This window comes from Aulostomus chinensis, chromosome 21 (genome assembly GCF_037954235.1).
Source record: "Aulostomus chinensis isolate RoL2024-O1b breed Wild chromosome 21, RoL_Achi_v1.0, whole genome shotgun sequence".
In the NCBI taxonomy this organism is placed as follows: Eukaryota; Metazoa; Chordata; class Actinopteri; order Syngnathiformes; family Aulostomidae; genus Aulostomus; species Aulostomus chinensis.
Genome location: NC_141340.1, coordinates 17,278,837 through 17,292,243, shown reverse-complemented (window position 1 = coordinate 17,292,243; position 13,407 = coordinate 17,278,837). Strand labels below are relative to the sequence as shown.

General features: G+C 43.2%; 1 protein-coding gene across 3 annotated transcripts in view; it reads left to right on the top strand.

Moving 5' to 3' along the window:
* Nucleotides 1–1,335: 1,335 nt before the first annotated feature.
* Nucleotides 1,336–13,407, top strand: part of mkxa (mohawk homeobox a) — a 28,878-nt gene continuing 16,806 nt past the window's right edge. The window contains exons 1-5 of one of the 3 annotated variants that reach the window (XM_086191820.1): nucleotides 1,336–1,432; nucleotides 2,630–2,893; nucleotides 5,011–5,170; nucleotides 7,398–7,551; nucleotides 12,764–13,123. In XM_086191820.1, the coding sequence (XP_086047946.1) occupies nucleotides 2,718–2,893; nucleotides 5,011–5,170; nucleotides 7,398–7,551; nucleotides 12,764–13,123 (850 nt within the window). In that variant the 5' untranslated portion in view covers nucleotides 1,336–1,432; nucleotides 2,630–2,717. Of the gene's footprint in view, nucleotides 1,506–1,527; nucleotides 1,590–2,629; nucleotides 2,894–5,010; nucleotides 5,171–7,397; nucleotides 7,552–12,763; nucleotides 13,124–13,407 lie in introns of those variants that run through there. The other 2 variants (XM_086191819.1, XM_086191821.1) reach the window with 2 other exon arrangements.

Below are 13,407 nucleotides of genomic sequence, written 5' to 3'. Positions count from 1 at the left end.
AATCCCAAATTCTCCCTTTTACCACAACATGGGATGTCATGGTAGGGTGGCGCTGTCAGTGTTTTTGTCATTGATATGATTTGGGCCACTTGGCGAAGAGATAAGTGGACTTGGATGGATCCATACGGACGGGGATTTCTTAATTTTACATCAGGATGACAAAATTTTCAAGCGGTTGGTGTGTTCAGTCACACAGACCTCTAAAGGTCATGTTGAAGTGTGCTCCATTTGTGCTGCGCTGATTATATCCGTAGCTGACGGCGTCAAAATTCTGCTCATTCTTTTGCCAAGTAACTAACTGATGTGGTCAAATTGTAAATATAGAGGAGTAAAAATTATAGCATTTCCTTTGAAATGTGGTGAAGTGAAAGTGCAAAATACCCCAACTTTTATAAAAAAAAAACAAAAAACCAACAACTCTGAGTTTGTGCGTATATGTGTACTGCTGTTTTTCCCTGCACTGTGAATTTCCTTTGGCCGTCAATGAACTGAAGCTCAACTAGAAAAGGACCCACAAACGGACTGTCACTTTATTTGACGGAGAGAATTTGAGGTTCCTCTGAACAAACAAACAAACAAACAAACATACAAAGCAACATTTTCAATTAAAGTCGTTTCACAGTCAAAGAACACAAAGACGATCAAAATCATGCTCGTCAAAGTTCACCCTAGTGAATTTTAAGAGATTCATCACGGGAACATCGAAACGTGGCATGTTCCTGAGACTAATGACTCCAAGTGTTCATCATCTACATTTAGGATTGTAGGATGCTGCTGCATTTGTAGCCCGGTACTTCGCTTAAAATCACTTCGGTGTTGGGTGGTGTGTGTGCATGCATGTCATTGGAACTCTGCATAACATTTGTCTGTTTTTCACACCGGAGGCAGATAGACCCAATACTGTCGTTTCACACGTCACCATTCAACAGAAATGCAGTAGTAGTACTTTGAAATCCAGCAAATTAAAAAGATGAAATTGCTGGCAGTGGTTGTGTGTCATGTTCAGATGTCAGAGGTATGAACGCAACACCCGGGGAGCTTTAGATCTAGAAAGTGTCACGACACGGACAAACTCATCTGCATCGGTATAAAGTTCGTTTTCTCTGACTACCATGATCTTAGTGACACCGGCAGTCTACTTTTTGCAGCGTGGTGCCTCGCTTCCTCTCCCCTCTCTGCTGGCCCTAGAACCGGCGTAAACCATCAACACAATGTTCGAAGGCTCGGGCGGTGTGCAAGGAAACATGAGCATGGTGAAATATTCAGAGTCCTGGGTAACGCGGCGGAGGTCCCTGGATAAAGCAGAGAAGTACACTGCTGTCCGTGTGGTTTGAGCTCAGGATCTCGGTACCGTAACACGTGAGCAGGGAATGGGCGAGTGGAAGTTGGATTGTAATACACAGCAGAGAGACCCAGGAGGGGCCGGGGACAGGTAACCGACCGAGACACACCGACACGCTGAGCCGTCTGTAGCGACAAGAATGGACCTCAAGATTCAGTAGCAGGTTAGAAGACGCTCAGGTTATTCACGTTTGGGATAAACGCGCCTGTTTAGCCAACTTTGAATGGAAAGACCCGTAATTACATCGGTAGGTATGATGAGTAATGAGGGTACTGTACATGGCTCGCGTATGTCCATGAACAGAGACACAGTCACAGTCATTCAAGCTACGCAGCCGGTGTTTTTAGGTCATTTCGTCACTTTTTTTTAAATATCTCGGCATACATGGTAGTCTGTGTGCGTGTTTGGCACCATGCTGCTGGGGACGGCGTCGGCGCTGCCCTTCCGTGCGTCTTTCCGCTGAACAGGCTCAGTAATATCAGCTACACCCCAAATTCGTAGGGAAGAATAAACTGTCAAATCCCCGCGAACTACGGGAGCGTTTGTCTTTGCATTAAATGGGGAGCGCACGAACCAAAATAAACAATCCCGGCTTTATAGCCACATGCGCCCGCAGCGCAGCGGAGACACCGCGCGCGCACACACACACACACACACACACACACACACGCGCACGCTGCTGGAACTACACGTTAAAATACATACGAACCCGAAAGATGCAGTCTAGGCTGTTTAGGGTTCAAATCCACTGAACGTGTGAACAATATCCACCTTGTAGTTTGTGACATAGAATTTCGTTTTATATCAGTTATTGTATACAAAAAAAACCCCAAACAAAAACAGAACAAAACCGATTTAACATTGAAAAGACAATAGTTTATCAATTTACACGTGAAGAGATTTAGGTTGTTTAAGAATGAAATGGAATAAAAAGAAGCCCACGTGCATTCATCCTGATTTGGTTCATTGCTTTGAGATATAAATGTACCATGAGGTGTCTGCGCGCGTTTGATGGCTTCACCTTTTACACATCGCAGATGCAGCGTTCACGTAGAACCTCCTCCTATGGAGGCATCACTTCATCAACGTAGTCCCAAAGTCCGCTAAGCGGGCAGTGAGAAGCGTGATCCCGAGCCAAAATGCACAGCAAAATATAATTTATGAGAACAGCGCGTATTTTCACAAAAATATGCATCATTCACGACTTCTTCTAGCGTCTACACAAGGGCTTGTAACTGCATGGACCTTTTTTTCCAATTTTTTTTTTAATCCATTGTTGTTTCACAGGAGAGACACGGAGACGCAGTGACACGCCGGAGGATCTTTTTTTTCTACCCCCCCCCCCTTATTTATTTTCGGGAATATCTGAACAAGGATGAACACCATTGTGTTTAACAAGCTGAGCAGCCAGGTCCTGTTTGAGGACAAGGCCAAGGAGGTCGAGATGAGCAGCAGAAACTACCTAGAAGTCATGGACGGACAGCATCCGGACCTCCTCTCCAGCAGCCAGGCCATGAGAGACAACCAGGCCGTCAGACACAGGAGGAGCGGGTACGTGGAGCACTCGGTCGCTGATGGTCAGCGTGCGTGCCTTAAATGAAGGTGTGGAGTCCGGGGAACCCCCGGGGGATTACTGAGGGGGAGTAGGCTCCCTCTGCTCCACGGTTGTTTCAACCGGCGCAGGTTCGCGCAACGAGACAGCGACCGGCAATCATGGACCTGATTAGCGCCTGATCTCTCAATCTCCTGCGCGAAATGAGGACATGATAGGAAAATCATGCTCAGATAAGACAAATAAGGACAGGTTTCTAAAACTACCCTAGAAACCTGCTTTTATGAGCACGAGCTTTGTTAGAATAGGCTTGGGTAAGGATTAGGATAAGATTTGGATCGAGTTGATGTGGTTGTTTATGTGCGCAATACCCGTTTAGGTCCAAAAGTAGAGTCTCCTGTCTCAACTATCTGAAGTTTGCGAGGCAAATTTGATAACGCAGTCAGAACTGTTTGTCTCCCTTTAACGTAACATGATCTGATGGATTCGCGGAGTTCAATTCCACCACTTTACGGTATAGTAAATATTCCTGCGTGCACAGCTAATCTTAGAATGAATAAGTAGGTCATTCTTTTTGGGTAGCTTGTCTTATGGAGGTCTCCATCTGTTTCCAATAAATAAATTGGCCCCCTCAGATGTTGTGTGGTCTGGTCTGGACGCATGTAGGCCAAGTGTTATTGTTAAGTATTTTATTTAGCTTTAATTCCGGAGACAGGGAACAGGTGCCAGAGCAGTTTGTGTCTGGCCGTTGATTGTTTGATTTTTACCAGCATGTTTATTGGACACATCGAGAACAGAGGGTTAGTAATGACCTGAAGGAGCTTCCTCAGCCAGGAGCTTGGTGAGTCACCTGTGTGAGTGTGAAGCGCTGCCCTGAGCTCAGCGTCCCGGCTGATGAAAAATGTTACAGCAAAGAAACAGAGGTCTGTGTGTGTCATGCTAGGGTTTAACCAATGTTAAGAAACCAACGGAGGGTATTTACAGTTCTTCATCCAGATCCCAGGGAACATTTTTGTTGAAAATGAACCTCAGGTAAACTTGAAAGTAGACCACATTTAGTGAGCTTTTTTTAGGGAGACATAAGGACAAGAGGATCATAGCACCACACTGACATCTACAGGTTCGTAACACCTGAAACTACAGGTGAGACGAAACCCTAGCAGGAATAGTTTTCAGTGATAAATATATATATGTGCGTATGTATGTATGTATAAAGATAAAGAGGGAGTCCGTGTTTCCAAATAGCACATTTCCAGAGATTAAGTGATGGTTTATCCCTTCAGTATTTGCCAGCAGCTGTACTCACCACCCCTGCTGAATTTAGACATTAGGTTATGTGTTTTTAACTCCAAGGCTCTTTGGTGTACACCCAAGTCCTGCTCCAGCGTTTGTCAGCATCCTTTGGGCAGGTATCCTAGTTCTTGTCTTTAAGGGAAAAACAGAAGTGCGGTGCAGTATTTTTTTTCACAGTCTCTTCTCCTCTGGTGACGCGGCAGTGACAGCTACCCAGCTACGTTGTCCTGGATCCACTCTTCCTGAGTATGAAATGTTTACTTAGCAAAAAAATGCATGCCTGAACAAAATGTGTTTCACGGCAAGGTGTTGGCGTTTTTTTTAGGACGTGCAATGCAGAATCAACTGTGCGAGGCCTTTGGGTCTCGGGGTTTTCTGCTGTGGTTTCTTGCTGTGCGCTGTTGTCTCTTTTTCTTTCAGTCCAGCCTCTCCCGACTTTATTGTCGTGTTATGGGTGACAAAGTTGCGTTCTACCCAGTGTTTCTCTCCATGACTCATGACTTCAGACAACATGCATTCGGCTTGGAGACTTGCCTCTGCACAACTTCATTTGTTTCATTGAACACCATAGTCCTATTCCTTTTCCTGATCTTTTGACCAATTTCTAGTTATGTTTGAAGATTAAATTTGGAATAATGCGACTGGCATGTGGAAATTCTCACCGAAAGAATAAGTGTGTTCCGTTAGTTTGTTTGCTGCTGTGCTTGAGAGACAGAAAGACAGCATTTGCTTGTACACGGGCTACCATTTTTTCATGTTTGATATCATGTAATGATGAGCGTGACACAGAGTAACTGGATGACGTTCTATCTCTACCTTACAGGGGTCGTCCAAGTGGTGGTAAAGTTCGACACAAGCGCCAGGCCCTTCAGGACATGGCACAGCCGTTAAAGCAGTGGCTCTACAAGCATCGCGACAACCCCTACCCCACCAAGACGGAGAAAATCCTACTGGCTCTGGGCTCACAAATGACCCTAGTCCAGGTTGGTCTACCTTCTAGTTGACCCCTGACCCCAACCCAGCATTTGCTGAAGGAGAAGTCACTAGAAATTCATCATATTGCATTGTTTTTTTTCAGATATCTGATAAGCCGGTATTTTATTAGAGCGGCATGGTGGTGCAGTGGTTAGCACCGTCAACTCATAACAGGAGGGTTCTGAGTTTGTGCCCCGGTTACACTTTTCTGTGTGGAGTCTGCATGTTCTCCCTGTTCCTGTGTGGGTTCTCTCTGGTACTCCAGCTTCCTCCCACAGTCCAAAGACATCAAGAGGGGACGAGGCTGATTGATACTCTAAATTGACTGTAGGTGTGACTGTGAGTGTGAATGGTTGTTTGTCTCTATGTGTTGGTCCTGTGATGGACTGGTGACCTGTCCAGGGTGAACCCCACCTCTCACCTGAAGGCTGCTGGGATAGGCTCCACCCCCCTGCAACCCTTAACAGGATAAGCAGTAGAAAATGGATGAATGGATGGGATATTTTACCACTGATTTAGCTTTTTTATTCCCCATTTAGAGAAGAAAACATACAAATATCATGTATTTGAAAAAGTCATGGTTTTCTTCTTCCCAAAACCCAAAGCCCATAAATCATAGATCGCTGTTTTCTTAAGATGACGAGCAAAGAAGAAGAGAAGTGAGCAAAAGTGGACGACTAAATATGTCGGCCATCAGGCTGATATCAACTTAAATTTCCAAATTTGCCAATCCATGAAAAAAAAAAGTTTTATTCTCTTGTGGTATTGCAGTTTAATAGATTTTAGTGTTTCATGAAAAAAACCATGCCAGCTCCTGTTTTCAAACGTAGTTTCTTCTTTGTTTTGCGGCCCCTTTGAGGTCCCAACCGTTGGTTGTTCAATGATCCCGGTGTTGATATCAAAATAAGAGTTCTACTCCACCCTCTATTGATAATTTGGGAGTATCGTACCTGGGTGTTTGAAAGACTGACCCCTGATAGGAAATCGCAGTTGTGAATACGAGTGTGTTACGCGTCTGGCAGCTGTGTATGTACAGTATCATCTAGCTAACAAGGTCACCGATCTGGCCTCAGAAAGTCTGCAGCGGCTTTTTGTTCGTGCTTCTGGCCGTGATGCGTAATCTGGTTCTCATTTTGGGGCCTAATTGAGATGTTTGTTTTGGTAAAGGCAAACTGAGAGAAGAGGAATGCTTTGTGTTGGACACGGGATGGTTTGACCCCCCAACCCCCCACCCCTCCCACCAAAACACACACACACACTCACACACACACACACACACACATATACACACACACTCTCGAGCAGAAACCTAAATGCCATGCCAGTAGGGAGCAGGGTCAGTGCGTCATGGGTGGTGAAGGTGATGACAGGCAGGTAGATTATTTTCATCACGATCATGCTTTACAAATCTGCCAATGCGATTTTTTTTTTTGGACTGTTTTAAATGTCCCTTGATTTTCTGTTGAATACCCGGAGCACCATCCTGTGTTGTAATGGATCACGCCTTAAGTTACCTGTTTTTACATGTGGTAACAGGCCGCTTTTCTGTGTGTTTACATCAATACGTCCAGGCTCAAACCACATTAGCGGCGTCGACATGTCACCTCTTGGTCTCCATTGGCCTCGTATCCCCTCCATCTAAGCCGCATGTACTGGTCTAGTCTGCCACAGCACTGGGCTTTAGACAGAGGGATGGGCTCGTTATTAAGAAACATGATACGGAAAGAGGGGATCTGAAAAATAAGTACTATAGCATGAGGTACTTCATAAGCTTCCTCAAGTCTATTGAGCGTGATAAGTTATTGTAGTAGAACATCTAATGGTCTCCTTTCCCAGTGAGAGGAAGAGTGCTGGATCAATTGCCTTTTTTATTGCATCTTGAAGGCCGTGTTGGGTCAGAAATGTATTGCTGAAAGGAGCCTGTTTAAGTCCATAATGAAGAACGGGACATTTGTCTGTCAGAACGTTAGTCAGTGAAACGCTGGCCGTCTGACATTTGGGGTGTAAATGTCAATGCAGAAAAGATGCATATTGGGGTATCTCTCCGGAGTGTCTGGTCTATCTTGAAGTGAGCCAGACTGTTTCTGTCTATTTTGGTTTGTCTTGGTTTTTGGTTTTTTTTCTGAAATGGCAGGCTCACAAGATAAAGGATAGTCTTTGCTTTGCTTTGGATGTAGGGTTCTGTTTCTGTTTGTTTGGTGTGTTCCCACTTCCTTCTGTTTCTCTTTCTCTCAGGTCTCTAACTGGTTTGCCAATGCCAGAAGGCGACTGAAGAACACAGTGCGGCAGCCAGACCTGAGCTGGGCGCTCAGGATCAAGCTCTACAACAAGTATGTTCAGGGCAATGCAGAGAGGCTAAGTGTCAGCAGTGACGACAGCTGCTCAGAAGGTACAACACCTGACCAGCAGCCTCTCCTCTTTTCTCTCCCTACTAAGTTTAGAGTTTGTGTTTTCAAAGTATAGTCAGAATCCACAGTCCCTCCTGTATAATCAAGGCTGGAATGAAAAAAAACACAGTGATCTACTGCCCCGAAGCCCAAAACCTCCACACTCACCATGTAACAAGCGGTCACTTGATTATACGTGGATTAAGTGCAGATTTTTGCGCGCAGGCCAAGAAATTACCCGTCCAGTGTCAGAGCACATCAGCAGTGTAGGACAGGCAGTGGTCCGTAGACTCCATTGTTAAAGATATAAGTTGTTTTTTTTTTGTGATATTCCCAAAAAACAAAAAAAAAAACAAAAAACAACCTTATTTCCTACATTTTTGACACCACAAAAAAATAATTTAAATCACTCAATTCAGGAGTGTCTTTTCTCGACATGATCTAAAAATTGATAGAAGTTCTGCCGTTTGATTAATAAACCGGAGTTCTCGACTTATTCGGTATAAACCAGGCAGGTAGCGTCTTCCTCTAAATGCTGTGGACTCAGATACTCTGGTGAGACCGCCGCTCTGATGATGATGCCCCAAAGCGTTTAAAAAAACAACAACATATAATTTTAAATGAATATTAATCAGTGATTTAAATGACTAAACCTGCAGCTAAGAATGTTCAAAAAATATTACAAGGATCTTGGATTTGTAACTATAATTCCTCTCAAGAAATGTACTGATGAATAAAGCAGTTGTCCAAGATACTGACCCCAGAGAGTTTATCATAAAAACCCTTGTGTAAACTTGACGCTCTTTGTACCGAGTAACCGTAAAACTCCGCTTACATCACGCCTGTGCCCCTCAAATCTAGCATTATGACATAGACGGAGCCGAGGGTTGGCGGAGGACCACGTTACCTCCATCTCCGCCCGTCCTGAAGCTGGTTGATGCTGCCCTTAGTGTTGTTCTGCATGTGTATAAATAGCATGTGTGCGACCCAGCTGAGAGACACAGAGGCCGGTGGCTATAAAACGCTGTCATTAAGACACCCCACCAAGCCAACCTCTCTCTCTCAGCCTACAATGGAAAATAAGTATCTCTCTGTCAGCCGTGCATTTACTGCAAACACATGCGGAAGCCCAAGGGAGTGACCACCTTTTTATATATATATATATATATATATATATATATATATATATATATATATATATATATATATACCCACAGACGGTGCAGAAAACACGGCAGGGAGGAAAAAACAAACAGAACATAGATATGTACATACGTGTTGAAAGCATGAGCAGAAATGAAGAGAGCTGTGGCGTCAGTAATCTTTAATTAAACTTTTGAGGGGGAGAGTCGGCGCATGTGGCTGGGCGAGGAATGTGCTTATGGTGTTCACATTGTGTCTGCCACATGCCATTGTATTTCCAGTGACTCTATATATTTCACTGATTCTTCTCTCTGTCACATTATGGTTAAGATATGATCCATCCTGCTCCCACTCCTGACCCATATACCCTATAATGTGTATTTTTATTTATTTATTTCTATACTTTTGTTCCATAGTTACAGGAGTTGACCTGAGCCTAGCATTCACTTACCTTTCCACCAGCTTGTTGTGCAGCTACAGTAGCAAACGCACGGAAAGTGCTACTCAGAGGTGGCAGACTTGGATGTCAGAGACATCTGCCTGAGTATGATAATGACGGTCCAGCCTGATGGTTGTGTGGGTTGTTTCAGGGCAGATTCTGAAGTAGACACTCAAACACAGCTCTCAAAATTCTTTCTCAGACAGCGCATTGAATGGAGAGCAAGTACACTACCTCCATGTGGTTCTGATATATGAGAGCTGTAATTTTAATTTGGCCCAGACTGAATCAAAAAATTCAACCTGCTGAAATTACAAAATTACAGCCTTGGCAGGGACAGCATCGAGAGTTTTTTTGATTTTTCCTCCTGCCAGAGGACAGTTTTTTTTTTCTTTTTTTAATTATGGTGTTTTATCTTTTCCCCCCACTTATTTCATCAGGTTTGGGACTCATACTTTAATTCTATCTCACTGGCAGCGCATATTGTTCTGGATATTATTTGTATCTGCAGAGGAAATAGAGGGGCAATGTGCTTTGGATGGAGGGTAAACAGGCAACCATCCATTATGGTTTGGTCATGTGATTCAAGGTCGGCTCCCCAGTGCTTTGTCATTGGCAACTGGGCTTTTTTCAGTTTTCTTTGAGATGTTTTGCCTCTCATCCAAGAGGCTTCTTCAGTTCTAAGTCACTGTCAGGGAGTTGGGAGTTTAAGACTCTGTGTGGGCCCCTAACAGAGCTGTGGCTGTCGCGTGTGAGCTCTGGGTTCCAGAGTCGTTGAGGTCACATGAGAACCGTCGGCTCAGCTGGTGTTCAGGTGGTTCGTTGGCTGCTCATGGACTCAACTGGTATCCACATGGGTTAGGGCTGGGATCAAACTGTGGATGGGTGTTGAGTTCCATAGGAAGGGCGCTCAGGACCGTATGGGTCTAACAGAGTCATTGTGCCGTGTGAGGTCTGGGTTTCATTGTCGTTGAGGTCACACGAGACTCATCAGCTCAGCCGGTTTTTGGGTGCTGTGTGCTTGACTATGTGGGTCCTGAGCACCCTTCCTATTTATGTCTCTATTTTCCTGTTTACTCATTTATTTTTTTAGTAGTAGTAAATGTAAGGTAGTAGAAGTAAATGTAAGGTAGTAGTAGTAAATGTTAGGTAATAGTAGGAGTAAACGTAAGGTAATAGTAGTAGTAAACGTAAGGTAATTGTAGTAGTAAACGTCAGGTAATCGTAGTAGTAAATGTAAGGTAGTAGTAGTAAATGTAAAGTAATAGTAGTAGTAAATGTAAGGTAGTAGAAGTAAATGTAAGGTAGTAGTAGTAAATGTTAGGTAATAGTAGGAGTAAACGTAAGGTAATAGTAGTAGTAAACGTAAGGTAATTGTAGTAGTAAACGTAAGGTAATCGTAGTAGTAAATGTAAGGTAGTAGTAGTAAATGTAAAGTAATAGTAGTAGTAAACGTAAGGTAATATTAGTCATAAACGTAAAGTAATCGTAGTAGTAAACATAAGGTAATCGTATTAGTAAACGTAAGGTAATCGTAGTGGTACATGTAAGGTAATCGTAGTAGTAAATATACAGTAATAGTAGTAGTAAACATAAGGTAATAATAGTAGTAAACGTAAGGTAATCGCGGTAGTAAACATAAGGTAATCATAGTAGTAAATGTAAGGTAGTAATAGTAAATGTAAAGTAATAGTAGTAGTAAACGTAAGGTAATCGTAGTGGTAAACGTAAGGTAATCGTAGTAGTAAATATACAGTAATAGTAGTAGTAAACATAAGGTAATAGTAGTAAACTTAAGGTAATAGTAGTAGTAAACATAAGGTAATAGTATTAGTAAATGTAAGGTAATCGTAGTCGTAAACGTAAGGTAATAGTAGTAGTAAACGTAAGGTAATAGTAGTAAACTTAAGGTAATAGTAGTAGTAATAGTAAGGTAATAGTAGTAGCACACGTAAGGTAACAGGAGTAGTAAATGTAAAGTAATCGTGGTAGTAAACATAAGGTAATTGTAGTAGTAAACATAAAGTAATAGGGGTAGTAAACGTAAGGTAACAGGAGTAGTAAATGTAAAGTAATCGTGGTAGTAAACGTAAGGTAATAGTACAATGTTGTGGGTCGCTCTGTTTTTCATTAGATATAAAAATGAATCAATCAGTTGTTAAAGTACACAGCAGCATGCGGAGCAGCTGATCATGGAGTACTACTGCTACCAAATAAGCGATCCTTCTCACAGAACTCACAGCTGGCCGCTGCTGCGTGACACAGACAGGAGCAGGAGAAACTCGCTCCTCTCCGCAGACGGGACCGGTCACAGATGTGCCGCTGTATTTAAAGCCTCAGTGCTGTTTAGCTGTATTTTACCTGCGTTGGCCTTTCACCTCTCCTTTGCGTTCCCCATTGTTGGGTGTGATAAGAACCAGTTGTCTTCCTTGACTGTGCCGTTTTCAGGCTCATGTATTTATTGTGGAGCAGTTGCTTGGCTTTTCTTGGCACCCAGGAAGCATAAATCAGTCTAGAAAGTGTAGTCAGAGCTCTTCTTCCCCTTCACTTCCCTTTCTCAACCTTAATCATGGAGTTGCGCCATCAGGAAGATTACTTTTTTTATGTATACTGTAATGTGATAATGTAGCTATTTCATGCATTTTGGCCAAGCGCTCTCTGGAGTGAAGCATGATGGGATTTGATAGGTTATGAAAGTAATAAAGATTTGCCATCAGTGTGTGTGTGTGTGTGTGGGGGGGGGGGGTTTGAAATGGAACATTGTTTCACTCTAACAGGTTATCTTTAGCCTGGTGTTGGCTACTTTGGTCATTTGAAAAGATATAAAATCTCATGTCTAGTTAGCTTGAGCCTCCTTGTCCCATGTTTCATTTCATGTTTCTCCATCGCCGTCAAAAGTATTTTCTGTAAGAAATCGTTTAAAATATATGAAAATAATCCAAAAGGGGAGAGGCACTTCCTGAGGAAATTGGCTGCGATCGCTCTGAGAATTGATGCTAATTGCATAAGTTATGGTTTTACTAGCTGAGGTCCAAATTTAATGGAAGACAATCAGGGGTTTATCAGTTGTTCTATTTAACAAAAGAAAAAAAAATCAGTTGTAAACAACAACAAAAAAATCTTCATGTCATAAACGACCATATTGGCCCCATTTAGCTCCATAAATGGGCTGAATGCAACTGAACGGTGCTTTACTGCACAGCTGATAATGACTCCAGCTACATGCCTCCATTGTTGACCAGCGTGAGATATGAAGCAATTTAAAATTCGGTCCTTTGATTTTTTTTTACTATCTGCCAGAAACGTCATTTACGTCTTCTAAAAGGATCAAATTAAAGGGTTATCAAAAGGGCAGGTCACAGCACCGTCTCTGCAGGATCACGCTCATTTCCTGCGTGGCTCACGTTGATGCTGGAAAAGCCAGAATTAAAATGGGTCCTTTAAAAATAGTTAAGTAGATAAGCAGCTCCACGTTTGATAGAAAGAAAAAAAAAAGTCAAAGAAGGCTTATGTTCTATGCAGGACGGTGTGAGTCTTCCAGCTAAAATACTCAGTCATACAATATTAAGATGTGGAAAACACATTTGTGCGCTGTATATCTGAATAACATCGAATCTCCCCCCATGGTTTAGATGGGGACAACCCTCAGAGGACTCAGACTGGCCCTGAAGAGCTCAACAAGCCCATGTACCAGAGTGTCATCAAGAAGGAGAGCTCCTCCATGATGGGCATGGCCATGGGTATGGGAGCTGGGCTGCACTCAGCGACCGAAGCTGCCTCATTGGCTGAGGACTATGTCTCTCCTCCCAAGTACAAGAGCAGTCTGCTGCACCGCTACCTGAATGACTCGCTGCGCCACGTCATGGTGGCCAATGCCATCATGGATGCTCGCAAGAGGAACCACTCGGGCTCCTTCAGTTCCAATGAGTATGATGATGAGCTGCTCTCACCGTCCTCCTCTGAGGCAGAGGCGAACTTTGTTTATCGGGCTGGTAAGGAGCCACATTTCTTGCATTCTTTCCCCTCCAGAGTCTCTCTTACACACACAACATCCTTCACTTTTGTTCTTTTTTTGTCCCTTCCTTCTGCACATTTTGTTTTAATTTGTGCAGCTGGTCCATTATTTCCAACTGGCTGCTCCTCTGCCTGTCGTCTTGCCTCCGTTTGTATCACGCTGCTGCTACCATCTCACAATGTTCCATCCCATTGCTCTTTTTTTTTTATTTTCTTTTTATTTCACATGGCACTTGTGTTGTCGAATGTGATTCTCATTACC